Source organism: Hipposideros armiger, unplaced genomic scaffold, assembly GCF_001890085.2.
Source record: "Hipposideros armiger isolate ML-2016 unplaced genomic scaffold, ASM189008v1 scaffold_97, whole genome shotgun sequence".
NCBI lineage: Eukaryota > Metazoa > Chordata > Mammalia > Chiroptera > Hipposideridae > Hipposideros > Hipposideros armiger.
The window spans coordinates 2,695,965-2,710,452 of NW_017731447.1; the positions used below are offsets into that span (position 1 = coordinate 2,695,965).

Here is a 14,488-nt window from a genome sequence, read left to right on the forward strand (position 1 = left end):
GGGCATGACAAGAGTTGGAAAACCATGCCAAGAGGAACTCGCACAATATGCACAAGAAAATAAGATAATTTTCATTTGCAGCAACTGTAACTGCAAAATATTATAAACAACCCAAGTTGTTTATGAGATATTCAGATAATGAATGGAATACCAAATAACAGTTAAAATGAAAACATATAGCCACATGATTAATATGAATGAACCTCAGAAAAATAATACTGAATGAAATAAACATAATATTACAGAAAGATAAGATCAGTGATACCATTCATATAAAATTTAAAATATGCAAAACAATGCTAAATAGTTTATTGATATACAGCAAAAATATAAAGAAAAGCAAGAGAATGATAAAGACCAATACAGTGGTTATGTCCATGGGGGGAAGGAATAGGGTTAGAAAAAGCCGCTTTATGAAGCTGTGCTTCCCTCTGCACTTACCTTATTTCATTATTGTCTTCAGAGCACTCAGTGCTTTCTGAAAATATTTTACTTTATTATTTCTACCCTTATCCCCACCACCAGTCTTTAAACTTCTTTAGAAGCAAGCTCTTGACTGTCTTGGTCGTAGTATCTCTATATAGTAATACAGAGTATAAAGTAATCGCTCAACTGTTGAATGATTAAATGGTAAATCATTTTTACCACTTGGGCCTCAGTTTCCACATCTGCCACATAAAAGGGTTCAAGTCCTTTCTTAATCTTATAATAACACCATGATAATACAGCACAGTAATAAAGCAAAACTACGTCTCAAAAGCGTCTTCCTTCCTAGGAAAGAAGTTGACCTGGATTCGTTATGTTAGAATGCCCTCTTCTGGAAAGTATAAAAATTTCAAAAATCCATTTTACAAATATTTCATATGTGTTTTGTCACTAAGCCTTATGTTTACATTTGCCATTCCAGAAATACACAATAACTGACAGTAATAAGATTATTCTTCATTACATCTGCCTTCCTCCCCTTAAATACAGCATATACTAAAAAGATGTATTGTGGCCATTCCTGATAACTGATTTCCTGTCCAGCTTTTCCTCAGTATCTTCTAAAGTGAATACAATATTAGATCCATCCAGCCATAGTTCACATGGAGTCTTCCACATAATGCTAAATATATACAATGTAAATAGCAAAGAAAATGGTACAAAATATAGCCCGTTTTTAGTCATTTAGTGGCCCAGGAAAATCTCAAAATGTTAAATTGGATTAAGATGATCCAGGATTGCTAGTGCCCTCAGGCATCTGGCAGAAGGAAACAAAAATCCTCTATAGAGAATGATAACATTCTTCTAGACCCACCTTACTTCTAAAAATAATCTTCCAAACACAGCATTCATTCAAATATAACCAATACATGAAGAGAAACAAACAACATGAACAAGAAACAGCACTAACAACATGTAACAGAAAAAGACCCCCAAGTACTTCAGAGAGTAAAAGTACCAAATGGATTGTAAAGTCATGTTTACTTTACTCAGGGAGACTTTTTAAAAATTTCAACTAAGAACTGTAATAGTGCAAAGTTGGGAGGAAAAAAAACACACTAGAAATTCAAAACCAGCAAACAAAACAAAACAATTAACTATTACTAAAATTAATAATTCTATGCAAAGATTTAAGAGCACCTCAGACTCAGCTGAAAAGAAAAATTAATCAATTAGAAGAAGCTACTTAGAATGAAGCTTAAGAGACAAAAGGATGGTAATATAGAGTAGAGGGTAAGAGACATGAAGGACTCACTCAGGAAGACAACATATTTAACTGCAGCCATACAAGGAAAAGAGGTGAAACAGAGCAAAAGCAAAACTGAAACAAAATCTAGTGGCTAAGATTTTTCAGAACTGATCAAAGGCATCAATCCAGACTCAAGATGTTCAAAGAATCCTAAACAAAATAAATGAGAACTCCAGAGCTAGATATATCACAAAAACTTTAAGAGAAAATCTTAAAAGCAGTTGGAGGAGGGGCTTGTGTAGGAGATAAACTTCAATGGAATAGCTGTACGAATGAAACAGCTGAATTCTCTAAAGCTAGGATGGAAACCAGCAGACAGTGGAACAGGATCTTCAATATGAGGAACAAAAGTAACTGGCAGCTTAGAATTCTATATCCAGTGAGAACATCCTTCAAGATTGAAGGCTAAATAACAACATTCACAGATAAGTAAAAGTCAAGAGACTGCTACTAGCAGATCCATGCTGAAGGAAATACTAAATGGTATCTTTAGGCAGAAGAAAAATTCTCAGAGACAAGTTGTATAGAACAAAAACAATGTCTTATAGGGATTAAAATATACAAAAAATACACAGGACAACAAAAGCATATATATTTCAGGAGCAGGGGAATGAAATTTAAGTGTTCTAAAAACTTGCATTATCCCTAAAGAAGACAAAAGTAGCATCTGGTCAAGATGGCAGAGTACATAAATGCTGTGCTGGCCTTCTCTCACGACCACCTCAAAATTATAACTAAACTACAGAACAACTATCACTGAGAATCACCTGTGTCTGGCTGAACAGAAGTACTATAACTAGGGACATACAGAAGAAGCCACCTCCAGTCTCACAGGAGGGGCAAAGATGTTGAATGCACTGGTCCCACACCCACATGTGGCCGTTAAAAATCAGGAGGGATATCTCAACTGCAGGTCCCCCCTGAGGAGTGAGGGGTCCCACCCATACACTGGGCTCACCAGCTCAGGGTTCCAGTGCTAAGGGGGAAAGTCCCCATAACTTCTGGCTGTGAAAACCAGCAGATTGTGGCTGAATGAGATGGAAGGTTTCACGATGAGGGCTGGAGGGGCAGCATTCTTCCAAGTGGAAGTGCGGGCAGAAGCCATAGTTCTTTTGTTGAGCCCTCCCCGAATCCAGCGTGCAGATGCAGGCGGGCACCATATCTGAATCTCCATCAAGCTGGCTAACACTGTTCACCCCACCCTGGTGATTCGCTGAGACCGGCCCCACCCAATTTTCAGGCCCACCCAAGCTGCTTCCAGTGGCTTTTCCATCCTAATGGCCTGTCTTGGCTCACATTGGGGACTTTCTCAAACTCTCTCAAAGGTTCACAAACCCCAAACACGCAATATTGGCATGTCCTGTTCTTCTTGCTAAGCAGCTCCTAGCCTAGCACTGTCAGCAATTGGCCTCAGTTCGCAGCTTAGCCTCTCCCAGGCACCTCCAAGCCCAGCACAAATGGCAACCTTATCTGCAGATCACTTTGTAGCGCATACAAAGTGGCAGAGGCAGTGGCTGATGTTGGCCTGCATCAGAGCCCCTCCCAAGAGGCCCCAGAACCAACATACCTGGTGACCAGTTTCAAACCACACCAGAGTACCACCCAACCACCTCCACAAATGACACACCCAAACAGCAGACTCAGCAGGGACCACAGCTCTGCTAAAGGGAATCCTGTTCCGTAGGGTCAGCCCCTGCATAACAGCTCCTCCGCTGTAGTCATACCAGTCCTCACAACCAATAAGCCTGAGGGTCAATCCTCCCACTGATGTGCCAATAGTAATCAAGGCTCAACTACATAGGAGGGCACACACAACTCACATAAGGGACACACCTGGAGCACCCGGCTCAGGTGGCCAGGGACACTGTGCCACTGGGCCCCACAAGGTACCTATTACATAAGGCCATCCTACCAAGACCTTGAGACATAGCAGCTCTACCTAATATGTACAAACACAGGGAAGCAGCGATAATAAAGAGACAGAGAAACATGTTCCTAATGAAAGGTCAGAACAAAGTTCCAGAAAAAGACCTAAATAAAATGGAGACAAACAATCTACCAGATGTAGAATTCAAACACTGGTTAGAAGGATACTCAATGATCTCAGTGAGAACTTCTACAAAGATATAAGAAACATAAAAATGGAGACAGAAAACATAAAAAAGCAGTCAGAAATACAGAATACAATAATTGAAATGAAGAATACATTAGAGGGAATCAGCAGTAGAGTAGATGAAGCAGAAGATCGAATCAGCAATTTAATAAATAAGGTAGCAGAAAACACCCAATCAGAACAGGGGAAAAAAAAGAAAAAGAATCCAAAAAAATGGGGATAGTTTGAGACCTCTGGGACAACATCAAGTGTAACAACATTTGCATCATAGGGATACCAGAAGAAAGACAGCAAGGAATTGAAAACCTATTTGAAGAAATAATGATGGAAAACTTCCCTAACCTGGCAAAGGAAATAGGCATACAACTAAGAAGTGCAGAGTCCCAAAAAGATGAGCCCAAAGAGGCCTACACAAAGACACATCATAATTAAAATGCCAAAGTCTAAAGACAAAGAGAGAGTTGGTTTTTTTTGTTTTTGGCTGAACCATCCCGCCACCTGGTGGCAGCTCAGCGGCAGCTCAGCTCGGGCCAGGAATCGAACCGCTGTTGCTCAGAGCTCAAACTCTTGAATGAGCTCTTAACCAACTGAGCCACTCCGCCGGTCCCATAAAGAGAGTTTTAAAAGCAGCAAGAGAAAAAGAGTTAGATACCTGTAAGGGAGCTACCATAAGATTGTCAGCTGATTTCTCAACAGAAACTTTGCAGGCCAGAAGGGATTGGTATGAAATACTCAACGTGTTGAAAAGCAAGGGCCCACAACTAAGATGACTCTGCAGCAAACCTGTCATTTAGAATAGAAGGATAGATAAAGAGCTTTCCAGACAAGAAAAAGTTAAAAGGAGTTCATCACCACCAAACCAGTACTACAAGAAATGTTAAAGGGGATTCTTTAAGAAAAAGGGGGAAAAAAAAGATAAAAAATATGAATAATAAAATGGCAATAACTATATATTTTCAACAACTGCTTTAAATGGAAATGGATTATATGCTCCAATCAAAAGACATAGGGGGGCTCAATGGATAATAAAACAAGACCCTTGCATATGCTGCTTACAGGAGACTCACTTCATTCAGATAGAAAGATACACAGAGACTGAAAGTAAGGGATGGAAAAGATATTTCATGAAAATGGGGGGAAAAAAAGCTTGAGTAGCAATACTTATACCAGATAAAACAGACTTTAAAACAAAGGCAATAAACAATACACAAAGAAGGCCCCAGTGATTCCACTGCTGGGTAGTTATCCAAAGAAACTCAAAACACGAATTTGAAAAGACATATGCATCTATTATGTTCATGGCAGCATTGTTTACAATAGCCAAGATACGAAAGCAACCTAAGTGTCCATCAATAGGTGAAGGAATAAAGAAGAGATGGTATATACATACAACAGTACATTACTCAGCCATAAAAAAGAATGAAATCTTGCCAGCTGAAACAATATGAATGGGCCTAAAGGATATTATGCTGACTGAAGTCAGTCAACAAAAAAGACAAATACCATATGATTTCACTTATGTGTGGAACCTAAAAAAACAAAACAAACGAACAAACAAAACAGAAACAAGCTCAAAGATACACAGAACATTTTGATGGCTGCCAGATGAGTGGGGTTTGGGGTGACAGGTGAAACGAGGAAGAGATTAAGAGGTGCAAATTGGTGGTTACAAAACAGTCACGGAGATGTAAAGTACAGCATAGGGAATATAGTCAATAATACTGTAATAACTGTATGGTGTGGGATGAGTACTAGGTTTATTGGGTGATCACTCAATAAGTTATATAAATGTCTAATCACTAGGTTGTACACCTGAAACTAATATAATAATGAATGTCAACTAATTGAAAAATAAAAAATTATTTTAAGAAAGAGGACAAACGTACTAATTACATAATACTTTGAAATAAGTAAAGGGTGTATGTTATAATTTCTAGCGGTACCACTATAAGTAAAAGTATATTAACTTCCAAACTGACAAGAAAAAACTGAAAAATAAAAACTTTCAATCACTCCAAAAGGATATATGAAGGAAAAGTAAACACAGAACAAATGGATAAAGAGAAAGCATATAGTAAACATGGTAAGTTCAAACCTAAATATATCAGTGATTACATTTACTGTAAATGGACTAAATGCTTCTTCAGTTAAAAGTCAAAAGACTGTTAGAATGAATGAAAAACACAAAAACCAAAGTCATATCACTAACAGTATATGATTCTAGAATTTAAGTCTTAGTAAGATGCAGGCACAAGCTGTAAATGCAAGGATTAAAACAAAGTCAAGGATTAAAACAAAATTATGAAAACAGATGCGAGAGTGCCTGCATGCTTGGTTCTTTCAGAGATGCATGCTACGAAGAGCTTCCAAGCCAAACCACATTACCTGCAGCAGCCAGGTGGGCTGTTACCTCATCAGCTGCTGTGGAGTTGAGTATGTCGGAGTCATCGTAAGAGGTGTCTTCTGGGGAAGAAGGGGAGTCTTCGTCAGCACTCAGCATACTGTGCTCAGTGTAGGTGGCCACGTGGACCTGCTGTACTTGTTGGGCCACTGCATGGGCTTCTATGGTAGCCATGTGTTCAGTTTGGGTCACTCCGTGTTCCTCCATGAAGAGCTACTGTTAGGAAAAAAGCAAAGAACAAGACTCAGTGTGTAACGTAACTCAGCGCGTAAACTCAGAGACAGTTCCCTCACCAGCAGAGGACACCTTTGGTTTCACTCTATACCTCACCCCACCAAGTTACAAGAAATGGGAAGCACCATTCAAATATAACCTAAAAATGGTAGAATATATTACTTGTATAAAACCTTGTGATGGAAATTCACTGTGCTAATTTTATGCCTCAGGTCACAAAAGAATAAATACCCTTGATATTACATATAACAATAAAAGACATTTAAATATAAAAATAAAAAGGTATTTAAAAGTTCCTAGTGACTTGGCATTTGACATTGTAGACATAAAAACACTTAGTAAGTAAATGAAATACTTAACATTTTCTTTGTATTTCATAGACAAATGGGAGTTAAACTTTTTTCCAAAAATGCAATTATTCAAATCTGTTTTTCTGCTTATAAAACTGTGCTTCTTGTAAACACTGAAATGATGCAGTAATTCATAAAGTAGTAAGATAAAGAGGTTTGCTCTTCTATTGCACTTACAATCTGCACCCTCTTCCCCCCACCAACCTACAGAAAAGTGCATTATCATTAAAAAAATGTTTTGAAGCATATATACACACAAATGATTTAAAATAAAAACAGATTCACATTACACATATTAGTCTCTAGTTTGCTTTTCCCATATTACAATATATGTAACATTTGACATGTCAAAACATACAGATTTACCAGACCTTTCTAAATAGTTGCAGAATACTTCACTGTATGGATGTGCCATAATTATACAACTGATCACCTACTGATACATACATAGCAAGGCTGCTTCCAAATTTTTGCTATTATAAACATCAGCGCAGTAAACATCCCTGTATATAAAACTTTCCATATTGGCGCCTCAAAAAACTCTAGAAGAAACTATCATACGACCCAGCAGTTCCATTTCTCGGTCTACACCCAGAAGAATTGGAAACACGGTCTCAGTGGGCTATTTATACATACCCATGTTCATAACAGCATTATTCACAATAGCCAAAAGGTACAAGTTCTCAACTATCTACTGATGGATGAATGGGTATACAAATTGTACATACGTATACAGTGGAATATTATTAAAAGGAAAAAATGCAAACTAGGCATAGAGAGCAACTTCTTCAACTTGATAAAAAAAAACTACAACAAATTTACAGCTAACATCATATTTAATGGTGAGAAACTAAAGTATTCCCCCCTTATTCACAGGGGATACATCCCAAGACCCCCAGTGGATGCCTAAAACCACAGATAATACCAAATCCTATATTTACTATGTTTTTTTCCTATACATACATACCTATGATAAAATTTAATTTATAAATTTGGCACAGTAAGAGATTAATAACTAATAAGAAAAGAGGAAAATTATAACAATACACTGTAATAAAAATTATGTGAATGTAGTCTCTCTCCTGCAAAATATCTTATTGTACTCTACTCATCCTTCTTGTGATGATGTCAGATGATACAAGGCCTATGTGATCAGATGAAGTGAATGATGAAGGCATTGTGACACTAGCATGAGACTACTATTGACCTTCTGATAATTCATCAGAAGGATATCATGCTTCAGATGATCCTAGATCACTGAGACATAACGATTGCCCATGGTTAATGAAACTGCGGAAAGCAAAACCATGGATAAGGGGGGCTACTATAGAAGCTTTCCTGCTAAGATCAGGGATAAGGCAAGGATGTTCCCTCTCATCACTCCTTTACAACACTATACTGGAAGTCCTAGCTAATGCAGTAAGACAAGAAAAAGAAATAGTAGGTATACTGACTGGGAAGGGAAAAAAACTGTCATTGTTCAAGATGACATGATTGTCTTATGCAGAAAATCCAACAGAATCAATTTTAAAAACTCCTGAAATTAATTAATGATTATGGTAATGTTGCAGGGTGCAAAGTTCATATACATAAATCAATTACTTTCCTATATACCAGCAATGAACAAATGGAATTTGAAATTAAAAACACAATATCCTTTACATTAGCAAGAAAATACTAAATACTTAGCTATAAATCTAACAAAATATAGACAACATCTATATGAAGAAAACTACAAAAATCTGATGAAAGAAACTAAATAAGTAAATAAAGAGAGATATAGTCCATGTTCATGGTTAGGAAGGCTCAATAATATCAAGATATCCTAACTTGATCTGTAGATTCAATGCAATCCCAGTCAAAATCCCAGGAAGTTATTTCATGGATATTGATAAACTGATTGTAAAATTTATTGACCTATGTGTAAAACACAAGACTCTTAGGAGACAGTCCAGATGACCTTGGGTATGGTAATGATGTTATAGATACAACACCAAAGACACAATCCATAAAAGAAATAATTGGTAAGCTAGATGTCATTAAAATTAGAAACTTCTGCTCTACGAAAGACATTCTCTGTGAAAGAGAATGAGAAGACAAGCCACATCCTGGGAGAAAATATTTGCGAAAGAAATATCTGATAAAAGAACTGTTTTTCAAAATATACAAAAAGCCTTAAACTGAACAATAAGAAAATAAACCACCCAAATAAAAAGTGGCAAAAGGCCTGAAGAGACACCTCACCAAAAAAGATATACAGATGTTAAGTAAACATGCGAAAAGATGCCATTAAGGAACTGCAAATTACCACGAGATAACACTACGCACTTACCAGAATGGCTAAAATCCAAACACCAACGCCACTAAATGCTGGCGAGGATGTGGAACAACAGGCATTTATTGTTGGTGGGGATGCAAAATGGTACAGACACTTTGGAAGACAGTTTCGAAGTGTATTACAAAACCAAATACACCACACAATCCAGCTATTGTGCTCCATCTTATTTACCCAAAGGAGTTGAAAAATGTCCACATAAAAACCTGCACTCAGATATTTACAGCAGCTTTTGTCATGATTGCTATAAATCACAGAAGCAACCAAGATGTCCTTCAATAGATGAATGAATAAACAAACTGTGGTACATCTGGACAATGGCTATTATTCAGAACTACAAAAAAATGCGTTACCAAGTCCTAAGAAGACATGGAGGAGCTTAAATACATACTGCTAAGTAAAAGAAGCCAACCTGAAAAGATTACATATTTTATGATTTCAACTTCAATATGAAGCTCTGGAAAAGGCAAAACTAGGGAGATAGTAAAAGAATCAATGGTTGCCGGTGGGGAGGGGGAGGGAGGAACCAATGGGTGGAGCACAGAGGATTTTTAGGGCAGCGCAACTACGCCCTATGATACTGTTATGGTGGATACATGTCATTCATTATACATTTGCCCAAACCCATAAAATACACAAAAGTGGACCATAATGTAAATTATGGACTTGGGGTGATAATGATAGGTTGATGTAGGTTCACCCACTGTAACAAATGAACCACTCTGATGGGGAATGTTGTGCCAGGGTGGGGGTAGGGTACATGGGAAAACCATCCCTTCTCCTCAATTTTATTTGTCAATTATACCTCAGTAAAGGTGTGGGGGGGGNGGAGGAGGAGTAAAAAAAACCCCAGAAATTCTGACACATGCTACAACATGAATGAACCTTGAGGACATTCTGCTAAGTGAAATAAGCCAGACACAAAAAGACAAATGTTGTATGATTCCACTAATATGGAGTCCCTAGAGTAGTCAAATTCATGAGACAGAAAGTGGAGGGGTGGTTTCAAGGGGCTGGGGATGGGGAGACACCGGGGAGTTGTCTCAGCTATAGTTTCAGTTTTGCAAGATGAAAAGGTTGTGGAAATCGGTTGCACAACAGCGTGAATACCCTTAACACTAGTTAACTATATACTTAAAAATGGTTAAGATGATAAATTTTGTTATGTTTTACCACAATTAAAAAAAAATTATCCCTATCACTAGCATAACTATTCTGTAAAGAATAAATTACTAATCTTAGAGCAGAGTGATAAAACTATCCCTTATTATCGTTACAAAAAATAACTTTGCATACTATATTTTTCATAAAGTTTATTGTGGTGACATTGATTACTAAAATATAGGTTTCAAGTGCACGATTCTATAAGACATTATCTATGTAGTACATTTTGTGATCACCACCAAGAGTCAGTTCTCCTTCCATCACCATAAATTGGGTCATAGGGAAAGTCATGACGTATTTTTCTATGTTTTTCAATGCAAAAATGCGTCATGACTTTCCCGATGGCCCAATATATTTGAACCCCTTTTACCACCTCTCCTATTATTTTATTTTTTTAAAATAAGTTCTTAAAAAGTAAAATTTCTCAGTCAAGAGTAGTTTAAATTTTGATACATATTTAAAATCTGAGTGTCTCACTTGTGCACTAACATAATCTCTACTTACGTCAACACCCAACATACACACTTGAAATTTGACTACCATGTAATAGTATACAGCATGCATAGTTAGACTTTACCCCCACCCCCCTAAAAAGGCAGCTATGTAGATACAGAAATATGACCTTTAGGGCTACAAGTAAAAAGAACATAATTATTTATGCAAAATTTTTCTCTCATTTTTATTTTACTCTATTGTTAAACTTTTCTTTTCATTGTTTGAGGATTTCTAAATCCTTTGTCCCTCTTGAGTAATTGCTTTCTTTTTTTTTTTAAAGATTTTTCATTGGAGAATTGGGGGAGGGGAACAGCGTTGGGGAATCAGGTAAGGGGAACAGACAAGTTGCTGTCCTTTGGTTCTTCAGTCTAGTTGTGTAGGACGTCACTTCACTGACCCATGTTGGTATTATCATTGCATTCTTCCCTGGTGGGGCAGTCGCTCACTAGCCTCTGGATGGCCGCTCACGGTGGCTAATGGCAGCCCACTGCAGCCCCACTGCAGCCTATGGCATGGCCAGTGACTCACGGCAGCCCAGCTCCAGGTCGAGCTGTTGTTCACCATCTTAGCTGTAGATGGCACAGCTCCACGGCCCTCATGTGGGATCCGAACCAGGACCCTGCTTCTCAGAGCTGGCATCCCAAGCCAAATCCTAACCAATGCGCCACTCAGCCGGCCCATTAATTGCTTTCTCAAGCCTCACTCTGTTATATGTCTTTCTTCTTCGTGTCAACTTTTCCATGTAGCTGCCCAACTTTTTGCTTTTCTGGGGGCTCTTGCTTTCTGTTTTATATTCTTGTGCTGTTTCCTTTTTTTTTTTTTTTTTAGCTGAGCCATCCTGCCACCTGTTGGCAGCTCAGCTCGGGCCAGGAATTGAACCAGCGACCCTGTTGCTCAGAGCTCGCACTCTTGAGCAAGCTCTTAACAAACTGAGCCACTTGGCCGCATGCCCCTGTCCCCTTTTTTTGGGGGGGGGGCTCTAACTTTTAATTCTCTTTTCACTCTCACACCATTATACATATCATAACCCATCCTTCTAACATGATTCTTAACTTTGGGACTATTCAGCTATCTTCAGGAATATTCTGTATTTCAAACTAAAATTCACTTTCATTACAAAAAAAAAAAAGTAAACCCCACAGGATACCACATATCCAAAAAGATTAGGCATCTAATCTAATAATCAGCTATCATTGAACCCCTTTTCCACATTTTCTTTTCTGCTTGAGGACATCTCCCAGCCCTGTGCCTTCACAAACAAACTCAGTCTCATTTCTTCAAATGGAGTTTTTGAAGAGGTGCCTGGTACAATTATAGTATGTATTTAATGGACAGAGAAAAGAATAAAGAAAACATGGTAAAATGCTAACATTTGGGAAATATGGGTAATGAAAGTTCTTTATACTATTTCTGCAACTTTTCTAAAAGTCTGAAATTATGTCAAAATAAAAATTTTTTAAAGAGAAATAAATACCTGTTAAGGTTTCTTCCATATCCTATGTTTGGTGTATTTTAGAATATTCAAGGGAATACATCCTACTTCCCAGATCTGTACATGCCTACAATATAATTTAATACACTATTTAAGTCACACAATTAAACATAGTATATGAGAGAAAGACAGCATTAAAATACTGTTTTTCCATCCATTTCACTGTTTTAGTCTAAGAAACACACAGCTTGGGGCATTTTAGAATTCTGGGTACTTCAAAACTGTTTTTAAATGATTTGGGATTAGATGGCATCTAAGTGCGTTTCAAAGGGATTTGTACCCTCTGCACTCAGCATAATGGGTTTCAGTTCTTTTCTCCCGAATGCAGTTCACAGCCTAAATCAATAGGGCTGTCTGTTTCACAGGCTTGTCACTTCTGTCCAGTGCCTCACCTCTCTCTACACTCTCCATCCCATCCTTCAGCCTAACCATTCTTATTCAGCCCTCTGTAAAAAGCAAAGGTATTTCAGACTTCTTTGAACCAGAGTGGGATACTTGCACATGATGCTTTCAATGTTTTCAAAAAATAATAAACACACAGGTTGTCTGAAGTCAGACCAGCATACACGGGCTAGGGATCATCGGGCCACACCCTTCCCGGGCCAATTTATTGATGCTTTTTAAGCTTTCATCCACAAGGAGTCAGACGCTCTGGGTACCAAAACTGATAGGAACTGCTAATAGATGAAAACATGTTAGATAACATGAATTGTAAAAAACAGCACAGACTACAGATATCCAGAATTCCTGGACAAGTTACTTAACCTCTAAGCCTCAATTTCAACTATATTTTTTAAGGAAAAGAAAAAGATTGTTCCTATCCTCAAAAGGATGAGGCTATTTTGAAAGAGAAAATAAAAAAAGTCGGGATGATTAAAGTAGATCATCCAGACCAAGTGAGGAACAACACAGTGCCCGGCACACAAATGCTCAACATTAATTATTGTGATGATGCACGACTTCCTGTCTTTATGATTCTATCCTTCTTGACTCATTACCTGACTATTCTTTCAAGGACCAGGCCTCAGTTTCTTCATCTTTAAACCAATTACACATTCATCTCCGATGATAGTTTTAAAATTATGTGCAAAAGATTTTGAGTCAGGCATCAAAAAAAATCTCTTTTATTTAAAAAATTTATTGGGGTGACAGTGGTTAATAAGATTATACGTTTCAAGTGTACAAATCTATAACATCCTGTGTAAATTGCATTGCGTGTTCACCACCCAAAGTCTAGTCTCCTTCCACTACCATATATTTGACCCCTTTACCCTCTTCGTCCTCCCTCCACCCCACTTCCCCTCTGGTAACCACCATACTGTTATCTGTGTCTATTGGATTTTTTGTTTATTCATTTGTTGCTTGTTTTATATCCCACATATGAATGAAATGATACAGTTCTTGTCCTTTTCCATCTGGTATATTTCACTTAGCATGATACCCTTAAGATCCATCAGTGTTGTCACCAATGATGATATTTTATCTTTTTTATGGCTGAATAGTATTCCATTGCATATATGTACCACTTTTTCTTTGTCCATTCATTGGCTGAAGGACACTTACGTTGTTTCCATGTTTTGGTGAAAAGCCTTACTTTATTATATTAACTCCAACAACTGAGATACTGTTCTCCTAGACATAAAACAAGGCAACTACAGGGAACCAATGTCTCTAAATCATTTCACGACAGTGCCCAAAATAGAGAGCCAACAGCTGGACCTGACAGTGACTCCTCTGAACAGATGTAAAAAGCAAGATGAAAGCACTGGCAATATATAATGACTCTAAACACCACATCCAATTAAAAAGGCATATCTGTCTACCACCTGGAGCCAGTGATGTTCAGCAGATTAGTCAACACTCCATTAAAACAAAACAAAAAATCCCCCCAAACAATAATGTAAAACGTTAACAATTTTACTAAAACCTCTTTCTTAGCCTGAATCATCACCTGGAATACAACATGTGCTTTATCTAAAGGTTCTTCTTTATTATATAAACTATAAAGGATGGAGAGGCATTTTGGTACAGATGAATTCCTGCTTTTGCCATTCCCGACCAGCAATAGGTGGGACTGAAAGATAATGGAAAAGAGCACAGAAACACAGGTTTTCTTGTCTCAGAGCACACCCTGGCAGTTGTAATCCATAATATCAAGGGAGCTACTGG

At 37.7% G+C, this 14,488-nt stretch overlaps 1 protein-coding gene across 1 annotated transcript in view; it reads right to left on the reverse strand.

Moving 5' to 3' along the window:
• Positions 1–14,488, reverse strand: part of NRF1 (nuclear respiratory factor 1) — a 126,516-nt gene that overhangs the window by 77,065 nt on the left and 34,963 nt on the right. Inside the window, exon 3 of the mRNA XM_019646089.1 lies at positions 6,234–6,465. Within this exon, the coding sequence (XP_019501634.1) occupies positions 6,234–6,456 (223 nt within the window). The 5' untranslated portion in view covers positions 6,457–6,465. The remainder of the gene's footprint in view (positions 1–6,233; positions 6,466–14,488) is intronic.